This window comes from Eumetopias jubatus, unplaced genomic scaffold (genome assembly GCF_037043125.1).
Source record: "Eumetopias jubatus isolate StellerSeaLion01/CBP00866 unplaced genomic scaffold, mEumJub1_p1.0 scaffold_15, whole genome shotgun sequence".
Lineage (NCBI taxonomy): Eukaryota > Metazoa > Chordata > Mammalia > Carnivora > Otariidae > Eumetopias > Eumetopias jubatus.
Genome location: NW_028274821.1, coordinates 59,512,722 through 59,534,130, shown reverse-complemented (window position 1 = coordinate 59,534,130; position 21,409 = coordinate 59,512,722). Strand labels below are relative to the sequence as shown.

General features: G+C 37.2%; 1 protein-coding gene across 5 annotated transcripts in view; it reads left to right on the top strand.

Moving 5' to 3' along the window:
* RNF38 (ring finger protein 38) overlaps positions 1-19,805 on the top strand; it is a 130,363-nt gene extending 110,558 nt beyond the window's left edge. For all 5 annotated transcript variants that reach the window (XM_028108668.2, XM_028108666.2, XM_088019167.1 and 2 more), the window contains 8 exons: positions 1,579-1,746; positions 3,001-3,171; positions 5,433-5,594; positions 6,353-6,459; positions 7,932-8,016; positions 12,573-12,694; positions 14,871-14,970; positions 16,364-19,805. In XM_028108668.2, coding sequence (XP_027964469.1) covers positions 1,579-1,746; positions 3,001-3,171; positions 5,433-5,594; positions 6,353-6,459; positions 7,932-8,016; positions 12,573-12,694; positions 14,871-14,970; positions 16,364-16,426 — 978 coding nt within the window. In that variant the 3' untranslated portion in view covers positions 16,427-19,805. The remainder of the gene's footprint in view (positions 1-1,578; positions 1,747-3,000; positions 3,172-5,432; positions 5,595-6,352; positions 6,460-7,931; positions 8,017-12,572; positions 12,695-14,870; positions 14,971-16,363) is intronic.
* Positions 19,806-21,409: the final 1,604 nt, after the last annotated feature.

The window sequence follows — 21,409 nt, the reverse complement described above, 5'->3', positions numbered from 1 at the left end:
AATCAAGACACTAGTGGGTTTTGAAAGGGGATAAAATTTGAGTTTATTTACGTAAGAATAAGCATGTGAAAATGGCCAAACAAAATGAAAAGAAAGTATGGCAATAAGAAGAATTTGTCTTCCTAGATCCTAATTTCTAGTAAGTTAACTAAAGCAGCAGGGAGCCTGGGTGGCTCAGTCGTTAAGTGTCTGCCTTCGGCTCAGGTCATGATCTCAGGGTCCCGGGATCGAGCCTCACATCGGGCTTCCTGCTCAGCAGGAAGCCTGCTTCTCCCTCTCCCCCCCCCACCCCCCACCCACTTGTGTTCTCTCGCTGTGTCTCTCTCTGTCAAATAAATAAATAAAATCTTAAAAAAAACACGAATTTGGCACAAAGTATAAGTGGGAAGTTATTGAGTGGAAAAAGATGCTATTTCCGTTTAGAGGGGAAGAGGATGTCTTACTAAATGGAACAAGTATTGCAAGAAAAAAATTAGAACACTACTTCACACTATAAGCAAAAATAGATTTTAGTTGGAGTATAAATTAAATGTAAAAAATAAAAATATTAGAAAGTTTAGGAGCATATTTTTTTTCATTCATTAGGAGCCTAAATTTTTTCATTCTTCAGGTGGGTAAGCACCCTTGTGATACAAGTACATCTACTCTGATTGGAGGTGCTGGGAAATGGGCCCTCTTGTTACTGTTAGGATTGTGGCTTACTCAGCCTTTTGGGAAAATGTAAAATTCACCCTTCTACCCAGAATCCCTCTTAAATAGTGAAACTACTACTAGTATGTAAGGATATATATTCAATGATAATTTTTACAGTTGTGTTTGGATTGGTGAAAGAGTGAAAACAACTTGAATATCCCATTAGTATATTAGCCATAGGACTGTGTTGAGTGTACTTGAAATATTTGGCTAGTATCAAAAAGAATGAATTGACTTTAACTCCCTTAAAGAGTTATCTACAATACTAATTGAAGAAAGTAATTTGCAAGGTAATATCATTTATGTTAAGGAAAAACAAAACGACAACAATTTGTGGGTAATCTGTTTGTATATATTCATATGCTCATGGAGAAAGATGTTGAAGGATTATATGTTTTTAACATTGTTTGCCTCAGGTAGGATAGGAATCAGACTGGCCAAGAGACAAGGAAATTATTTAACTTTCTTTATTCTACTTTACATTGTTTTACTGGTTGGATTTAAATTAAAAAAAAAAAAATTTCCTGTTGGATGTGGCTAGGTATTAGAAGATACAGCTTTGATGTTTCCAAGTTTCTTCAGAAAAGTTTTCTATATAAAGCAGACTAGAAGAGTTAATACAGCAGTTTATTATTCTCCTGGACTTTTCAAGTCTTTTTGAGGGTCAAAGTTGAGCCTCAGTTCTGTGAGTTTCATATACTGTTCTTGAAACAGCTGTCCTATACAATGGCAAAGAATAGTCTGGTTGAAACTGTTGGAGAAGTACATTGTGAAACTGTGCAGTTGAGAGGGGAGAATCGATAATGGCCCAGATTTTAATTTTTAATAGTTGATTTTTTATTCAAACAGCTGAAGTTCTAAGGTTCTGTTTTTCTTTCCTAATAGCTCCATCAGGGCACTGTCCCTGTTTCTTACACAGTAACAACAGTGGCACCACATGGGATCCCACTCTGCACAGGCCAGCACATCCCTGCTTGCAGTACACAACAGGTCCCAGGATGCTCTGTGGTTTTCAGTGGACAGCACCTCCCTGTCTGTAGTGTGCCTCCTCCAGTAAGTCTGCAGTCCCCTTAGAATGGCTAAGTGTGTTCTGTAAGGAAACAGAATTGAAGAGTGCTCTTTGTAAAATGCTTTTCATTTTCAAGTAAAAAAAGGTAATTTTATTGCAACAGCTATCTCAAAGCGTACTTGCAACAGTTTGATAAAATTAGCTTTAAAACTTGGTATATTTTCAGATTAAATTATACATATTTGAATATCCTGAAGACAAAACATGTATCAACACTTTATAATTAAACCTTGATAAAGGCTGGGTTTAAGGTACTAACATAGGATATTGAACTAGTTAGTAAGTTAGTCTCACAGGCTTTAGTGATCAACAATAATAGTCTCAGCACTTACTGGATTTTAACAGGCACTTTGAGTGCTTGGTCTTACTTATTTCTTACTGTAGGAAGCCTGTGGTGAAAATGATATCCCCATTTTCTAGATGATGAAATTGAAAATGACTTGCTTAATGTCACAGAGATAATTAGTATGAGAGAGCAGTGATTCACACCCACTTCTTTCTGCCTCTTAAGCTTACGCTTTATCCTTTAATCCACCAACCCCCAGTCCAACCTCCTTATTTCACAAATGAGGTCACTGAGATCCAGAGAATTTAAATAAGTTGTCTAAGGTCTTCAAAGTAAAGCACTTTGCTAAAACTAAATATAATCCTAATACCTTATTTGAATGTGAGATTAAAAGGAACACACAAATACCAACACTAGTTTAATGTATTCACTTATCCCAACCTTGGTTTCTCAGTAATGGATTATGGAATCAGTGCGCTGAATTAGCAGACTAAAATATTGAGAGACAAAACATAAAAGGCACTTAGTGAGTTGGGCTCTTAATAAATATCAAAATTCTATAAAATTTTTGTAAGATTGAAAAGGAGAGAGGTTCTTGGAAGGGAAAGCAGTAATATCCGCTTCTTCAGTCAAGTAGAAGGATCTTCCTCTTCTGTGCAGCACTTTTCACCCCATTTCATAGGTGCCACAAAGCTAAAGAGGAAGTTAGGTGTTTTGACTGATTTGTCAGAACTATATAAAATACAGAATAATTACTAGTTACCAGTATTTTACTGATAGATGAAAAAATACACTACTATTTCATTGTTAATGTAGGTCATTAAGACACTTTGGTATGATTTTGAGTGGGATCTGGCAATGACATTTCAATCTCAGTGATAGATTTTTTAAAAATTATTATTACTAGTTATATATTGAAACATTAAACAACAAATAACGATTTCTTTTACAGATGCTTCAAGCATGTTCAGTTCAGCACTTACCAGTACCATATGCTGCGTTCCCACCCCTTATTTCTAGTGACCCATTTCTTTTACATCCTCCTCACCTTTCTCCCCATCATCCTCCTCATTTGCCACCACCAGGCCAGTTTGTCCCTTTCCAAACACAGCAATCACGATCGGTAGGTATCTACTCTTATGTCTTTAATTTTCAGAGAATGTGTAGACCTAAGAGACAGATTAATTTAGTAGATGTAATTTGTTACCATTTAAAAACTATAGGCATTCTTCTGGTTCTTAAAAGAATTAGGGAATTCACAGACATACAAATTAATATAAACATCTTTACCTAAAATTATCTTGGTTGCTTAAATTTTTCTAGTTCTTTTGTATAATTTAAATTTGTTCCTTCATATCTGTGGTCCTTCAGGAAGTAAGTCTGAAGAAAAATTCAGTTCTGTTTTTTCCTTTTATGTATTTCTGAAATCGTGGAAAATGAAAGTATTATAAAATTGTTTATACTTGCTATAATAATTACATTCATTTAGGCAAGTAAAGTAAATTTCTGAGCCTCAGTTGTTTTTTTTCTTTGTTTTCTGGGTTTTTTTGAAGTCCTGTTTTTCTGCTATATTCTGATGAAACGCTGAGATCATCTATTAACATAGTTAATTCTGTCTTGGGACTGGAATTTAGCTGAGAGGCGTATTGGGGTTAGAGGAGGTATAAGCACTGAAGTAGAAGTGGAAGGGAGGGCACAGGAAGGAGGCCCAGATGTTTTTTGGACAGGCCAAGTTAAACAGCTGAACTATCATTCAGGAAGAACAGGAAAGAGAACATATGGAATGGTTAAGGGAGAAGATTTCTGTCCTGTGAAAGGAACTTGATCATGTATTCTAGCAGAACCTAACCATCCTTTGCCAAGGATTTATGCACCATGCTGGATTTCAGGTAGAGATGAACTTAACATGGATACTCTTCTGACAACTATAGAAGCCAATTAGGACAGACATTTTACTAATCCAAGAAGTTATAACTACTTCTACAAGAAAATCTTCTATTAGAATCAGGGCAGGATTGATGCCAGGATGTTCCTTAGCTTTCAATACCTGAGAATTCAAGGTTAAAAATAAAATTTTGCTATCACTTATGTTTGAGTTTGGAATCCTCAAAAAGGTCCAGTCACATAGCCAAATCAGAACTTAGGTTCACTTGTGTTGTCATAGTGTCAGCAGTTGGGATTTCTCTCAAGCATATATAAGCTCCCAAACTAAAGTGAAATTTTGTTTGAATAGTGAATAGTGTGTTGATACTGTCTAACTTCAGGAGGAAGTCAGACTAACTTTGGTGAAGAATACATGTTCCTAAGAGAAACAGATACACAAAAATGTGTACATAAATGTTCATAGCAGCATTATTCCTAACAGCAAAAAGCAGAAAGAGTTCAAATGTCCATAACTGATGCAGTGAATCATTTTTCAACTATAAAAAGGAATGAAGTACTGATACACAAACTACAAGATGGATGAGCTTTGAAAACATTATGCTAAGTGACGGAAGCCAGATACAAATGACACATACTTATGAAATGTCCTAAATAGTCAAATTTGTAGAAATGGAAGGTAGATTCGCAGTTGTCCAGGGCTTGGGCAGGACTGGAAAAATGGGGTAGTGGGCTGCTAATGGGCATGGGTTGGAGGTGGGGGGACGAAAGTGCTCTGGAATTAAATAGTGGTGATGTTCACACAGCTCCTGTGAATCTACTAAAATCTACTGAATTGTACCCCTTTGCAGGGTGATTTTTTTTATAGTATGTGAATTATATCTCAGAACTGTTGTCAAGAAGAAACATGCTACGTGCTTTGCTTTTGTACATTGTCTCAGTGTTCATAGCATGCTTTTGAAGTAGGCAATGAACGTTCATATTAAGTTATTTATATAAAAGTCACATGGCTGATTGGTGACAACAGCAAATCTGTCTAATGCCAAAGCCCATAAGCTTTCTATTATAGCATCATGCCTGCTCTGTCTTATCCCATTTAGCCCTGGTTCTGATTTATAAATATACACCTGCTCAATTTCATATACTAAAAATTAAGTGTCTGAAAATTTTGTGAGTAGGTCAGTGTTTCATGACTAAAAAGGAATTTTAACTTTCATATACTTTCCGTCTCCTTTTTAAGAGAAATTTCAAATAGTAAAATGTATCTTTGAATGGATAATGGAAATGTTTTAATGACCTGTTTCAGAGATTTTCTTACTGAAATCCAATTAAAGATAGGAAGGTTTTACTATAGTCTGTATGTCCACATGTATAAATTTAGATTGGTGTAAACATCAAGAAATACATGACCTTAAAGGTGTTTTTGAGGGGGGTTAATTTTTATTATAAAACATCTGTACTGGTAGTATATTAATATATTAGTTTGCTTTTTTCCTCTCTCAGCCTCTGCAAAGGATAGAAAATGAAGTGGAACTCTTAGGAGAACATCTTCCAGTAGGAGGTTTTACTTACCCTCCATCAGCCCATCCCCCAACATTACCTCCATCAGCTCCTTTGCAGTTCTTAACCCATGATCCTTTGCATCAGGAGGTGTCCTTCGGAGTAGTAAGTTTTCATTCATGGTTATTAATCTATTACTTGCTCTGATAATTTACTTGTTTTGAGTTGTTTCTATATAACTCTACATATTTGGAATTTTAAATGTATTCTTGAAAGCATTTGGTTGGAAAATTTTATTTAAAAATACACCTAAGGGCACCTGGGTGGCTCAGTCGTTAAGTGTCTGCCTTCGGCTCAGGTCATGGTCCCAGAGTCTTGGGATCAAGCCCCACATCAGGCTCCCTGCTCGGCGGGAAGCCTGCTTCTCCCTCTCCCACTCCCCCTGCTTGCGTTCCCTCTCTCGCTGTGTCTCTCTCTGTCAAATAAATAAAATCTTTGAAATAAATAAATAAAAATACACCTAAGTGTATTTTCTTTTTTTAAAGATTTTATTTATTTCTAGAGAGAAAGAGAAAGCCGGGGGGTGGGGGGGACGAGCAGAGGGAGAGGGACAAGTAGACTCCACGCTAAGCTCGGAGCCTGATGTGGGACTTGATCCCACCACCCTGAAATCATGACCCCAGCCGAGATCAAGAGTCGGACGCCAAAGTGACTGAGCCACCCAGGTGCCCCAACCACCAAAAAATACACCTAAGTGTACGTTTTAAACCAGTTATTGTATTTATGCTAACATTTAATAAATACCAAATGTTACTTAAATAGTAAGGAATTTTTAGGTTTTTTAGGAGGAGAGACCATTCGACAGAATAAATAGTTACAAATGTAGAATGATCTTAAATGGTTTTAACATTTTTCTCCTACAGCCTTATCCTCCATTTATGCCTCGGAGGCTCACAGGACGTAGTAGATATCGATCCCAGCAGCCAATACCACCTCCCCCTTATCATCCCAGCTTACTACCATATGTATTGTAAGTTCTGTTTTTCTCATTTTAGTGAATTCTGAATTTTGATGCCCTTGACATTCTCTTTCTTTTATGAGTATCTTCTATGTGATATATGATTTAGGGTGTGTTAGAGATTTGTTTTTATTTAATGTTAAGGGGTGGGGCTGGGGAACTATGTAAGGGTGAAATAGAAGAGCCAAGAACAAAGGAGAGGTGGGAGAGGAAGAAATTTGTGAGCCAGAAAATAGGTTAAAAGGTTAAAAAATAAATCAAAAGGTAGAAAAGTTTACAATTTTTGCCTCTCTTACAGCTGTGATCACTAGCCACCTTTGAATATCCAGCTTTTTTTTTTTTTTTTAAGATTTTATTATTAGAGAGCGAGAAAGTGTGCACATGCACGCAGTAGGGAGGGGCAAAGAGCGAGGGAGAAGCAGACTCCCTGCCGAGCAGGGAGCCCGACGTGGGGCTTGATCCCAGAACCCTGGGATCATGACCTGAGCCACCCAGGTGCCCCGAATATCCAGCTTTTGATGTTGCTGCTTTCCCAAGGAAAGAGGGACAGAGAAGTCATTTCTGTGCCTTAGGAATACTGTTAGGATTAAGTTTGTAACAAATGCCCAAGGGTTACACATGATAGTTTTGAATTTCTCTCATGTAATGAGTTCAGAAGTAGGCAGTTCAGGGATTGTTAGCCCCATAATTAAGGAATGGTTCTACCATGTTCAAAATTTTATGGCTTTCTCTACATGATTGAAGATGGCTCCTCGGGTTCTAGCCATTATATCTATACTCCCAACTAGCAAAAATGAAAATGGATCTCTCTCCCTACCTGCCTCCTCTCAAGGATACTTTCATAGAAGTTGCATGTATTACTTTTGCCTACTTCCCACTGGCCAGAATTCAGTCTCAAATCTGTAATTACCTTCTAAGAAGACTAGGAAATGTTTTTATACAGAGGGCCATGTTCCTATACCACACTATTTTGATAATTTTAGCTGTATTATAAGTCTTAAAATCAGATGGTATCAGAACTTGGTTCTTAAGGTTTAAAGTCTTACATGATCCATGTAAAGTTTAAAATCAGCAGATTGGTTTCTAGTAAAATATAGTTTGCTGGGATTTTAGTAGGGGTTGCATGAAATTTATAGATCAGTTTTGGAAGAGAATTGGTATCTTCTAGTCTGCTTAACAGTATATTTCTCTATTTGTTAATTTTTAAAAAAATTTTCCTGGTAATATTTTTAGTTTTTAATTATATAGGTCTTGCATGTGTTTTGTTAAATTGATCCCTAATGTTTCATGTTTTTTATGTTATTGTGAATTGTATTTTTTTAATACCAGTTTTTATCGCTAGTAAAGTCCTTTTCTTTAAAGGGTTGCCACTGATTAACATTGACCATTCTCTATTCTTTCAGCATTAACCTTATTCTTCCCATCCTGTTCTTTGAAGTAATGTGCCAGTGTATCAATGCTAGTGTTGGTTGTTTTCACTGCAGATCAATGCTCCCAGTGCCACCTGCAGTGGGCCCAACTTTCAGCTTTGAATTGGACGTGGAAGATGGAGAAGTAGAAAATTATGAGGTTAGTCGGTGAACTGTGAGTTTGTTTGGGTAGTGTTATATGCGTAAGAAATATTGTTCTACTCATTCACTCATTCACCTAATTAAACATGCATTTGATAAATCCTTTGTATGTTTAACAATACGAATATATCAAAAGAGTGGTCAGCATCCTTAGGATATTTCTGCGTGTACCATACAGCTATGATAACAAGATAAGCTTGGTGCTGTATTAGAATTACATACAGTTCCTGTGAGAGAATGTAATGAGAAAATAGTGAATTGTGATTGGGTGTTCTGAAAAGATTGTGTTTGAGCTGGTTCCTAAAGGATGGAAAAGCTGCTTCATGCATGAGGTTGAGGTAAGGAAGGCTGGATATTCTTGAGGCATGATATACAGTTGGTGGCTTAAGTGGAAGAGAGAAAATAGAGATTTGATTGAAAATCTCAACTGGCTGTTGTTGAGTATGTGTGCCCTGCTAGAGACATAATTTTGACTATTTTGGGAGGAAAGAGCTGCTAAATGTTTTGGTTCTCAAGGCATCAGACTCTACAAAACTCTTAGTAGCATGAAGGAATAGATGGGAATGGTTAGACATTAGTGGAAGGAAAACTTATTTAATAGGTTGAGCAAATTATAGAACCATGCGATTCTGAACTATGGGAACTGCAAATATGAAAGAGTAGGTCTTGAGAGACTTTTTTCTTTTTTCTTCTTAAAATTCTTAAATATGGTTTAATTTGAGAGACTTAATACTAGAATCAGCAGGAATTCATTGCTGAATGGTTTTTGGTAGTATTGAGTGTGCATAGGGGGCTTGCAAAAGAAGATGCTCTGCAAAAAAGAATGCAATAGTTCATGAAGAAGGCGGAATGAAAGAAGACAGGAAGTTAAGTAGCTTATATTTTATATATTTATATAATTATATAATATATTATTTGAGGTTAGGAATGGGAGGTGCAGTTCAGGGGTTGGAAGGTAACTTTGTATTGTTGACCGTGAGTGACGATGTAATGTCTTTTTGTGACTTTTTTTTATACTGCTAGTTACCTTTCTCACCCCAGCCTTACTCAGTCTCTATTTATACAGTGTGAATAGAACCTAGGGACAGAGAAGAGACAAACTTACACACATAATCTTAAAGCACCTTTGGTTTTTTTTTTTTTTTTAACACATGTGGAAGAGATCAGGCCAAATACTATATTCTATAGTTTTCAAAATGCTATTACGTCATTTTCCCTCTACCTATATAATCACACCACAGTGCCTTTTTGGATTCCAGTTCCAGATTTCTAGAGCGAGAAAGGGGCTGTAATAATTTCCTGGTTTTGTTTCTACACTGATGACTTTAATTTCATGCAAAGGAGTTGGTTATTCTTTAGGTATTCTGTACTAAAATTAAGTCATAAGTAATGTTGCTGGAGAGGACAGCTCTTCTTAAATAGATTATTTACCCATCAGTGGAAAAAACAGCAATACCATCCCAACATAAGAAAAATATTTTGGGACGCCTGGGTGGCTCAGTCGGTTAAGTGGCTACCTTTGGCTCAGGTCTGGGATGGAGTCCCACATAGGGCTCCTTGCTCTGTGGTGGGCCTGCTTCTCTCTCTGCCTGCCATTACCCCTTGTGTACTCTTTCTCTCTTTCTCTCTCACACAAATAATAAAATCTTTTAAAAAAGGAAAGAAAGAAAAGTATTTTTTATTTGGCATTGGAATACCTTTCTAAACTGTACTTTGGGTTAAATATGTTTGATCTTTTGCAGCCGTACTTTAATCCAGTCAAGACTCTTGCTTTTCTGGTTTTGAATCTATCCTCTGCATTCTTTTTTTTATCCTCTGCATTCTTTCCCAAGTGTCTTTATTACCCTTGTCCTTCTGCCTAAGAACTTTCCCCCTCTACATTTGGAAATATAACCGTCTTTTAAGACCTAGCTAAAAATACTACCTCCGTGAAAGGCGTTTCTGGTCCATTCCCAGATCTCAACGATTCCCTCCCTCCTTTTTGTGTAGTTCTTATATAACTATGCATATTAATCATGTCCTGACTTTAGTTTGTCTTGTTGCTAGATCATATAAATTCATTGAAGCCTTGATTATCATTATAGCCTTCATCCAGTAAGGACTTAATGAACATACTTTATTGAATATAATTGTTATAACTTGTTTTAATGACCACAGTGTCCTATAGTATATATAATAGAGGTATAAAAGATTTACATCAGCTACATCCTAAATTTTATCTGCTAATTGTAATTGGCATCAATTAAATTTAACAAATTACTATTTACCATTTTAGAGGGACTTTAGGAGTGTGCATGGTAAAGGGGGAGCAATTTATTTTAGATGACCCAATTCTCCAAGTAAGCTGTACCAAAAACAACATTGTGGGGGTCATCATATTAAGACACAACTATCATATCATTAATTATTGAGGTTTGGGGAAGTTGATTCTGTTTCTCTCATTGTCCATCATCATTTCATTATTAGCCATTCTCTTAACCCTGCGGCTGCCTAAAAAATATAGGGGAAAGCAGCATATGAAGGGCTGTCAGATTATAGGATAAAGCAAATGAGTAATTAGAGCCATTGAAAACTGGGAGAAAGGAGGTACTGGCATAAAATCAATAAGCGTAATAATAGCATAATGGAAGCATAACTGTCTTAAAATCCATGATTTCTTAGTGATAACTTCAAAAAATTAGTAACTCATTGGTCTTTTCCTGCATTTTCTATTTAAATTATGCTACTGAGTACAGTTTGATATGGGACAGTGGCTCAGTATAGTAATATTTCATCTAATAAATTAAGGTGATAGAATATTACCATTTTGCCATCTTTAATGGACTAATGGACCTAAGCAGTATTCCATTAGTGGCTGCTAATGTAATAGGTAGGCATGATGAGCCTTATGGAAATAGTCAAAGCTACCAATTTATAGGAAGTATAAGGGACAAGAAAACAGAAGTCTCAGGGTAGGTAGGTTCGGTCAGCAAAATTCAGACTGGGAATTTATACAAGCAAGCCATTGACCTGTTTTGTTCACCAGATATAAGAGTAAAAAAAAGATATTAGAGACATACCAAGCATTGGTAAGATATGGATTTATTTGGATCCTGATTTGAACAAACTGTTTTTTTTTAATATTTTTATTTATTTGTCAGAGAGAGAGAGAGGCAGGCAGAGGGAGAAGCAGGCTCCCTACTGAGCAAGGAGCCCCATGCGGGACTCGATCCCAGGACCCCCAGATCATGACCTGAGCCAAAGGCAGATGCTTAACCGACAGAGCCACCCAGCCGTCCCTCCAACCTAGACTTTTATTAATGATAAAGTCCAGCCTAGTCTTCTCAGTCCAGACTCAAATAATTAACTCCTTTGAGGGATGCCTGGGTGGCTTAGTTGGTTAAGCATCTGCCTTTGGCTCAGGTCATAATCCCAGGGTCCTGGGATTAAGTCCTGCATGGGGCTCCTTGCTCAGTGGGGAGCCTGCTTCTCCCTCTCCCTCTGTACTTCCCTACTTGTGCGCTCTCTTGTTTTTCTCTCTCTCTCTGACAAAAAAATAAATGTTAAAAAAAAAAAGTTTTTGAAAATAATTGAAACAATCAGAGGCATTTGACATTTAAGGAATGGTTACTTTTTTTTAGGTGAGATGTTGTTATTGTGGTTATATTCTTTTAAAATATCTTTTATTTTTTAGAAGGGTGGTTCTCAACTTGGGGACAGTTTTATTTCCCAGAGGCTATGTAGCAACATCTAGAGACAGTGTTGGCTGGGGGTAGGGTATTAGTGGCATCCAGCAGCTAGAGGCCAGGGATGCTGCTAAACATCCTACAGTGTACAAGTACAGCCCTCCCACAGTAAAATTTTGTCCAGCCCCAAATGTCAGACATGCTGAGGTGGACAGATTGTTTTAAAGATACACAGAACTATTTTACCAATTAAATATAATGTTTTAGCTTTGTTTCAAAATAATCGGGTTTTAGGAGTGGACAGTACTTCATGAAATTAGTCATGAATTGTTGAGCCTGGGTTATAGGCATGTGGAAATTCATTATACTGTTTTTCTAGTATTGTATATATTTAAAATTTTCCATAATAAAGGTAGGTTGAGTTTTTCTTTTGTTTGTTTGCTTTTAGGGGTTTTTTGATTATTGAAATCGAGAATTTAAAGAGAGGGACACCTGGGTGGCTCAGTCGGTTGAGCATCTGCCTTCGGCTCAGGTCATGATCCCAGAGTCCTGGGATCGAGTCCTGCATTGAGCTCCTTGCTCAGCGAGGGGCCTGTTTCTCCCCCTGCCTGTGCACGCTCTCTCTTTCTCGCAAATGAATAAAATCCTTAAAAAAAAAAAATGTAGGGGCACCTGGGTGGCTCAGTTGTTAAGTGTCTGCCTTCGGCTCAGGTCATGGTCCCAGGGTCCTGGGATCGAGCCCCACATCAGACTCCCTGCTCAGCAGGAAGCCTGTTTCTCCCTCTCACACTCCTGCTTGTGTTCTCTCTCTCTCTCTCTCTCTGTCAAATAAATAAAATCTTTAAAAAACAATTTAGAGATGAAAACTCTCTCCTTTTTCCCTCTCTAGGCCCTGTTAAACCTGGCAGAGCGACTGGGAGAGGCTAAGCCTCGAGGACTGACTAAAGCAGATATCGAACAGCTTCCTTCTTACCGGTTCAATCCTAACAACCACCAGTCAGAACAGACTTTGTAAGTACATCTTTCCTACATCACTCTGAAATTTCCTTTTCTACCTTTATAAAATAAAAGCTTGAGAGTCAAGTGTAACTTGATAAAGATAAGTAGTCTCTATTGTATACTGCAGGCCTGTGCTGTTTGGTAAGATAGCCACTAGTCATCTGGGGCTGTTTAAATTAAATAAAAAGTTAAGTTTCTTTATTACACTCACAAATGATGCTGTGTTAGAAGATGTAGACTATTTCTGTCTCAGAAAGTTCTGTTCGACAGTCCTGTTCTGGACTTTTAGGTTGCCCAGAAATTTTATGGTTTCATTTCAAACTTTAGAATATTTTATGTAAGATTGAAGAGTCTCGTACATGTACAGGTTGAGGTTTTTACCTAAATATTCTGCTTATTATAGTATCTACAGTAACAACTTTACCGAGACCTAATTCACATGTAAAGTGTACAATTCAGTGGTTTTTAGTATATTCAGAGAGTTTTGCAACCATCTTCAAATTCAAATGTACACCATTTCTTCACCCCAAAAAGAAATACCTGCCCACTAGCAACCGCTTCCTGTTTTTCCCCAACCCTATCTATTCCAGTATAGCCTCCCACTAATTTACTTTTTTATCTCTGTAGATTTGCCTGTCCTATACATTTCACATTAATGAGATCGTACAATATATGCTCTTTTATGTATGGCTTCTTTAACTTAGCGTAATGTGTTCAAGGTCCGTCATGTTGCTTCTATCAGTACTTCTTCCTTTTTATGGCCAAATAATATTCTGTTGTATGGATACACCAAATATTGCTTATCCTTTCCTCAGTTGATGGACATTTAGGTTGTTTCCATGTTTTGACTAGTAGTAATAATGTCATGAACATTTGTGTACAGAATTTTTCTGTGGATATATGTTTTCATTTCTCTTGGGTGTCTAATCATATGGTAGCTTTGTTTAACCTTTTTTTTTTTTAAGTTTTTATTTATTCATTTATTTAAATAGTCTCTACATCCAGCATGGGTGCTCGAACTTACAACCCTAGGTCAAGAGTTACATGTTCTTCTGACTGAGCCAGCCAGGCGCCCCAACTTTGTTTAACCTTTTGAGAACTTCCACGTTTTTCCAAAGTGGATATACCATTTTACATTCCCACCAGCAATATGTAAAGTTTCTCCACATCCTCTCCAGTGCTTATTATTATTTCTTTTGATTCTAGCTGTCCTAGTGGGAGTGAGGTATTAAGGTTTTATCTCCATTTCCCAGATGGCTAATGATGTTGAGCTATTTTACTGTACTTATTGGCCATCTATGTATCTTCTTTGGAGAAATGTCTGTTAACATCTTTGTCAATTTTTAAATTGGGTTGTCTTTTTATTGAGTTATAGAGGTTATTTATATGTTACACATACAAGTTGTTCCCTTATGAGATACGATTTTCAAAAACACCCCCCATTTTGTAAGTTGTCTTTGCACTTTCTTGCTGGTATCTTTTGAAGCACAATTTTTTTTTATGTTCAATTTATCTACTTTTTTTGTTTCTTGTGCTTTGGTGTCATTTCTGCTAAACCATTGCTTATTCCAAGGTCATGAAGATTTACCCCTATGTTTTCTTCTAGGAGTTTAATAGTTTTTAACTCTTAATTTAGGCCATTGTTCCACTTTTCTGTTAATTTTCATGTATCGTGAGGTAGGGGTCCAACTTCATTCTTTTGTATATAGGGGTCTGATTGTTTCAACACGATTTTGTCGAATATTAATAGTGTCTTCAGTATTAGGACAGCTTGGATGTTTAACCAGTGTTCTTTTTTTTTTTTTTTAAAGATTTTATTTATTTATGAGACAGGGAACACAAGCAGGCGGAGTGGGAGAGGGAGAAGCAGGCTTCCCACCGAGCAGGCAGCCCGATGTGGGGTTCGATCCCAGGACCCCGGGATCATGACCTGAGCCGAAGGCAGATGCTTAACGACTGAGCCCAGGCGACCCTAACCAGTGTTCTTGATGATCTCTCAGTAAAGCAAAGCACTCGAAATGTCTTAATATCATGATTTTTTTCAGGATATTGATAGATTATTTTGTCTTAAACTTTAAATGACAGTTTGAAAAGTGAGATGGTAAATGGTTTTATCTAGGCTTCATTAGTCATAAAGCAGACAACCACTTGGATTTATGGTTAAATGATCTTTTTTGCTTTTTTTTAGGTGTGTAGTATGCATGTGTGATTTTGAGTCAAGGCAGCTACTTAGAGTTTTACCCTGTAACCACGAGTTCCATGCCAAGTGTGTCGACAAATGGCTTAAGGTAAAGTGATGGCATCTGTGAAGAGAGTAACACTGAATTTTCTTTGTTATTGACCATAGTTTTATGTAAAATAAGTCCAATGTTTGGTGGAGGATGGATAAGGAGACAAAATATTCAGTGATTTCTGCAAATGAAGAGAAAAGGCCAGTAAAAATTAACTAGAGTCATCAATGTGGGAGTGATTGTGCAAAACTTGAAAATGGGTTATCTGTCCTTAATCATCAGTATATCCTTTCCAGTTGTGTATAGGGATGAGGCCTGAACTTGCTGGGCCAGTTTCCTGTGAGAGTTTAGAAGGGGACCCCACTGGACCTCCTTTGTCAGAGATTTACATGGGAAATGAACCACTAGTGCTTTTATTTAATTCTGATCATTTTCTCTTTTGTAGATATGAAAAACCCAAAGGACACAAATTCTGTATTTTATAATAGTAGAATAAAAATATGCGGTAAAATAATTTAAAAATAGTCAACTTTATTATTTTTTAAGAGTATTCTGATTAGGAAATAGTACCTTTGGTTAGAAGGCCACAGTTTGGTGAGGAAGAAAGATGAGTTAAAATAGAATCAGTCCTCTGTGTGAGCACAGAGTAAGGGTGCCCAGTTTAGCTCAAGCCAAATCCTGAGGGCAGAGAGTCTTAACTTTTTAGAGGAAAGTATTATATATGCACAGCCCTGCGGTGTAGGAACAGACACTGATCAGAAAACAGCAGATTGCATATGGCTGATTAGCAAGAGTGGCAGGAGAAGAGATGTTCAAAGATTCGGCCAGTGACCGGCTTACTGTGAAGTCACAATGCGTGTGAAGGAGTGTGGACTCGATCCTGGAAATGATGTGGAAGGCTATGACTGAGATTGTGTTTTATCAAGATGACTGACCACCGTTTGGAGAATGGAAAAGGAGAGAGATTTCTGAGATGGAATGGTGATGTTCTGGGCTAGACAGAGAAGGAATACTACTGGCAACCGGATGAAAAGAAGAGGACTGATTTGAGAGCTCTTATAATGTACAGATGGGAGTATTTGATGAATAACATGCTTTAGAAAGTAAGAGAGCAGGTGATATTTAGTTTTGTGGCTTTGGCAACTCAGAAAATGGTGGTGCCATTTGTTGAGAGGTCATTTTAAGCTAGTTATTAAATCTGCCTGAACTGGTGATAGGTAATCTTGTCTATATGTTGAAACAGACCTATAAAAAAAAAATCATTCATCGGCTGCTAAGTCTTTGAGTTTGTGGTATATTTTTTAAAAAGAGAGATTAAATGATTGCTTTGTACTTCTTTAAAGGAATAAAGAGTGTAAAAACTATATGGGAAGTAAAAATAGCTCATTGCTTTTCACATGTTACATTATGTGAATCACAGTTCAGACACGTTTTCTCTTTTGTGTTTTAGGCAAATCGTACTTGCCCAATCTGCCGAGCTGATGCTTCAGAAGTGCATCGGGATTCAGAATGACCAACCTAAGAGCACAAATTTAGTTTGGGTGTTCCTCATCACATGTATATACGAACTATCCATTGAACTTAATCTGTGTGGCTTCCAGCCCTCCCTTTACCAAAAGGGTCAATGGACCTTTCTTTGCACTGTGTGACTTAATCAACTATAAAAGCTTACAATTAGTCTTCACAATTATGGGATTGTTATACTAACCGTGTGATTGGAACTCCAAAGACTTTTTCTTTAGCTTAATTTTGTGTGTGCACTAACATTCCCTGGTTTTTGTGTGATCATTCCGAGTGTTGCTGCAAGATTACAGTGGACGTGATCTTTTAGCATGTGCTTTTATAAAAAGTGGTAGCTCCAGATGATATAGCAATCTACCTTATATAGAGCCTTCAGAAACTGTGAGTGGAAATGAATGCAGCGTATGACTGTTGGTGATAAATGTATCTGTGTGTGGGAGAGAGTGTGCACAACTACTTGTGTGAGGGCATGGTAGCTAATGTGTGTATGAGATCCTATATACCAGCATGTACCAAGAATGTGTGTGTAGTTTTAATTATGCTGCAATGTATAATCTGGTGTGTTATTTAAACAGCACTAGTACTGTACACTGGTTTTTTCCCTTGTGTTTGCTGTTGCACACTGATTGCTAAGGGTGCATCAATGATAAGCATTGAATACTCCATCCCTTCCCTCCCAGTGAATGGAATGAGAAAAGCCTTCTTCCTTTGCTTCAGGCAGCTGTCACCTTCTCTTCGTTGGTGGTCCCAAGTGGGTCACTTAAGAAAAAAAGTGTAACAGATTTCTCACTCCATGAACCGGATTTTTTGATTCTGTTGTGAAAAAAAAAAATTTTTTTTTTTAATCTCCAACTTGCTGTTTCCAAAAAGAAGGTGCAATATCATACATCATCAGTTAGCAATATTAGCATTTCAATCAGTGATTTGAATGTTGATACTTTGTTTTTTCCTTTACATTTCCAGTAAGCTTCTTAGAGGAAGTACCTGTGATTTTTTTTTTTTTTTAATGTTTAGGTTTGTAGTCTATTCTGAAGATATTTGAGTAATATATTTCTAAGAATATCGCTGGTCCCATGAAGTCTCACCTCCTTTACTTCCACCAGAACAAAATCTGTTAGCTAATTCAGATTGACTTCTGATACGTTCTTTGTTAAACTCTCATAGGCAACTAAATTGTTTTAAGAAACTATATTTCTGTTTGTATCGATTCACCTGCCAACCTTCAATTCTGATAGTTTTCTAGTTCTTTCCTCAGTAAATGTGCTTCTCATGGAAACCCTCATTTCCAGGATGGATCAAGTGCTGTGACAGCCCGAATTCTTAGACCTGATGTGCTTTGATGTTTTATTGCTTTTTAAAAAAATTTTTGTTTGAATGAGAAAAATTTAATATAACAGGTCCAGAATACTTGCAGTATAAATGAAGATTTGATTTTTGTATAAAAAATGTAAAACAGGAATTGACCTTCATTTAGTTGATCTGAAATAATACATAGCTGTGTGGGGTTTTTTTATAGGTCCATTGAACATCATTTAGATTGTTTAAAGTCATTTTTCCAGCAATGTTTTGATTCCTCCCTCGTTCTTTTATTGTCTTCAACATTGTCTCTTCCTGCAATTGAGGTCATTGCTTTGTTTGCAGTAGCACAAGCTGCATAATCCCAGTCAGGACTGTGATGACTTGCTGCCAGCCTCACTCAGCTTTCAGTTGGCTCTGTGTCAGTTTTCTACTCAGTGTTAACTACTCGTTACTGCCATGCTACTTGCCTTCCCTTTGAAGTCTCTATAAGCTCATCCCAGCTTAGAGTTCAGTAAAGTCAATTCTCACAGAAGCACAATTTTGCCCTTTTCTGGACACTGTTGCCTCTATCTAGTCAGACAAATAGGATTTTGCACACTTTCTGTTCGCCCCTGTATTTGTCAGTGCATCAGAAATACATCTCAACAGTGCTAAGGTGCACATGTTACTTTTCAGTCATTAGGACGTCCCCCCCCCCCCGGTTCCTGATGAATAAAAAGCGTGTCGAAGACCAAAATTATTGGCGTAATCAGCTACATTATGAATCACGTATAGTTTGATCTTTATTTTTTTTAATTATAAAAAATCATGTTTAAAATGGCAAAAGCTCATCTTATACATAGACTCTTTTATATAGCTGCAAAAAATTTATATCTGTACAGATCTAACATAACACTACTACACTCAGTATTCATTTTATTGAAGCATGCAAGTAAAGCACTTTTTCTAATTTATATAGATACCTAATTAACAAGGCACATTGTACTAATGACTAGGAAAAATAGCTCTTTCTTCCCTCCCTCTTATGATGAATTCTTGTCATAATATCCCTTTTCCAGCAAATTTTTGAGAGGCAGTTGGCAATTTAGGAGGCAGCAGGGTCTATTTTGGTAAAATCCTGAAGTAATGTTGCACTCTTGTGACTGATCTCTCTTTGGGAATGTCTTTCTTTGCATGGGGCCCTTAGAGATGTGTACAGATTTGCTTATTAAGTGGTTAGTGTGTATTAGGACCATACATTGCATGTGTTCTGAACCAGCTCAGACTAGCCACAGTGAGCAACTTCATGGCTAGCAAAAGAAAGGACAGTTGATTCATGCCCAGCTGTTGTCACCTTGAGCGATGCACCAGATAGCAGGCAGATGTTGGTTTGTTGCCTTCTTCCTCTTTTCTCCTAAAACAATATTGGCTTTACCATCTTAACTCTGCTGTGGGGTTTAATTTTGTGTTGTTTTGCATGAATTATCATCTTTGAATTTTTTTAGCGTGCCCCCCCATAGAACAAAAAAAAAAAAAAAAGGCCTCCAGGTATCAAGATCTCATTAGGATTTTCTGTCCTGAATTTTTTTGAGCAAAATCTGGAAAATGTGAAAGCATATTTAGATTTTATATACTCTCTGAAATGTGATTTATTAAGATTCTTAAATCTGGGCCTCTTATAGTATTTTGAATGAGATCTACCAACTCAAAGAGAATATTTTTCACAGATATCTTTAGGCCTTCATTAGAAAGCTATTTCCCCCCCCTGTTGGTACATTTGGTTACCTCATTTTGCTGTTTGTTTCAGATTAAGAAAGCTTACAGGGGTGTTTTTTGGAATCATTTGCTGAGTCATTTCCTCAAATCATATTCCATTGTATCAGTTAACATATAGTTTAAATGTACGTATTATAAATATCTGTAACCAAATCATTTGAAGGCTTGATAAATTTTTAACAAAGTTTGTACATTTTTTATGAAAGTTACTAGTAATGCTTTACTAAGTAGTGCAATGAATTTTTATTTTTAATCCCTGTGCCCAATTTTGGAGTTGAGAGGGTTGTTGGTAATAAATGTATGATGTACACTTAAAATATTTTGTGTTTCGTGTTACTGTATTAGGGAAGGGGTAGGGTTGTATGTAGTTGAAGGGAGGGTTGTAGGGAGATACTGGCAGGAAGATGGAGCCATTGAGCTACCTGTGGCTAGATTTAATTTTTAGACTATAATTCAGATTTTTTCCACATTTATGTAAACATCTTAGAAACACGAAAACAACTAGCATAACTTATGGAACAGAATTATATCCATTAAAAAGCCAAGAAGATAGCTGGATGTAGCCTACACATGTGGCATAAGCTTATTGAACAGTAGGGCCACATTGTAGGTAACTAGATTACTTTCTATATATGTTAACTATAAGTTGCAGGAAAAAAGATGACAATAGATAACTGGGCAAGTTTGTCCCCATTAGCTACAGCTTATGTCCAACTTATTGTCAACATACTAGGGAAGAGGAGCCTCTCATTTTCCATACACGTTTGTGTAATCCCTTTCCTTTGACCAAAAAGGAATAAAAGTCATCTACTTCTGTGTATCTGCTGACTGTGGTACTTGAAAAGGAAAGTTAGAAACAAAGTGGAGGCTGGAATAGATTGCACTCGTCCTTCCGCTTTCAGGGCCTGCGAGGAGGATGCCCTCTGACTGGCTCCAGTACCTAACTGTTAGAAACATTCAGTAAAGTGACCAAGTCCTGATTGTTTCTCTCATTTTTCCAGCATATTGGAAAGAATGCTTGTGTTGGACTTTGAATGCCTCCAGAAACCCACAGCTTGTCTATCTTAATGTCTCTATGGTCTCATGATTCCCTACCTGTGGTAAGGCAGGGAGGCCCGTGCAGCTATTTAAGCACTTGAAATGTGGACAGTCCCAACTGAGATGTACATTTATACACTGGGTTTCAAAGACCTGGTATGAGGAAACATAAAATATCTCAGTAATTTTTACACTATTCCAAAGACCAAAGGCCTATAAACACAGGCCCTGTAGCAGCTCTTATAAGCCAGCTCTCTTCCTCTGCCATGGTGATGGCAGCCCTGGGTTCTGAGTCACTAGCTGGAAAACAGCTGTCCTAGAAAGCCTCTGGATTCAGCAGATTTTCTGTGAGCAACAGAGGCCCTTAGATACGATGTGCAGTGTAGACTCTCACCAGGACTTCATCTTTGCCCATTTATTTCCCCCTTTTACAAATCTTTTTCATGTTAAATTCTTAAGTCATCTACTAAACCTTGGGTGTGTCAAATGTGCCAGTTAAAGCTCACTGGCTTCTGTTACTTTTTTTTTTTTTTTTAAGATTTTATTCATTTGAGACACATAAACACAGAGAGAGAGCATGAGCAGGGGGAAAGGCAGAGGGAGAGGGAGAAGCAGGCTCCCCGCTGAGCCAGGAGCCAGATGTGGGGCTCTATCCTAGGACCCTGGAATCATGACCTGAGCCGAAGGCAGAGGCTTAACCATCTGAGCCACCCAGGCACCCCAATATTGTTTTTTCTTAATCAATCACAAAACCTGATTTGTACCAAAGGAAAAAAATTCTTGTGTTTGTGATCACATTGCTACAAGTGTTTCAGGTCTCTTGTATGTTTCAGATTACTGAACTAATATAGACTGAACTATATACATGTGGCTCAGAAGTGTA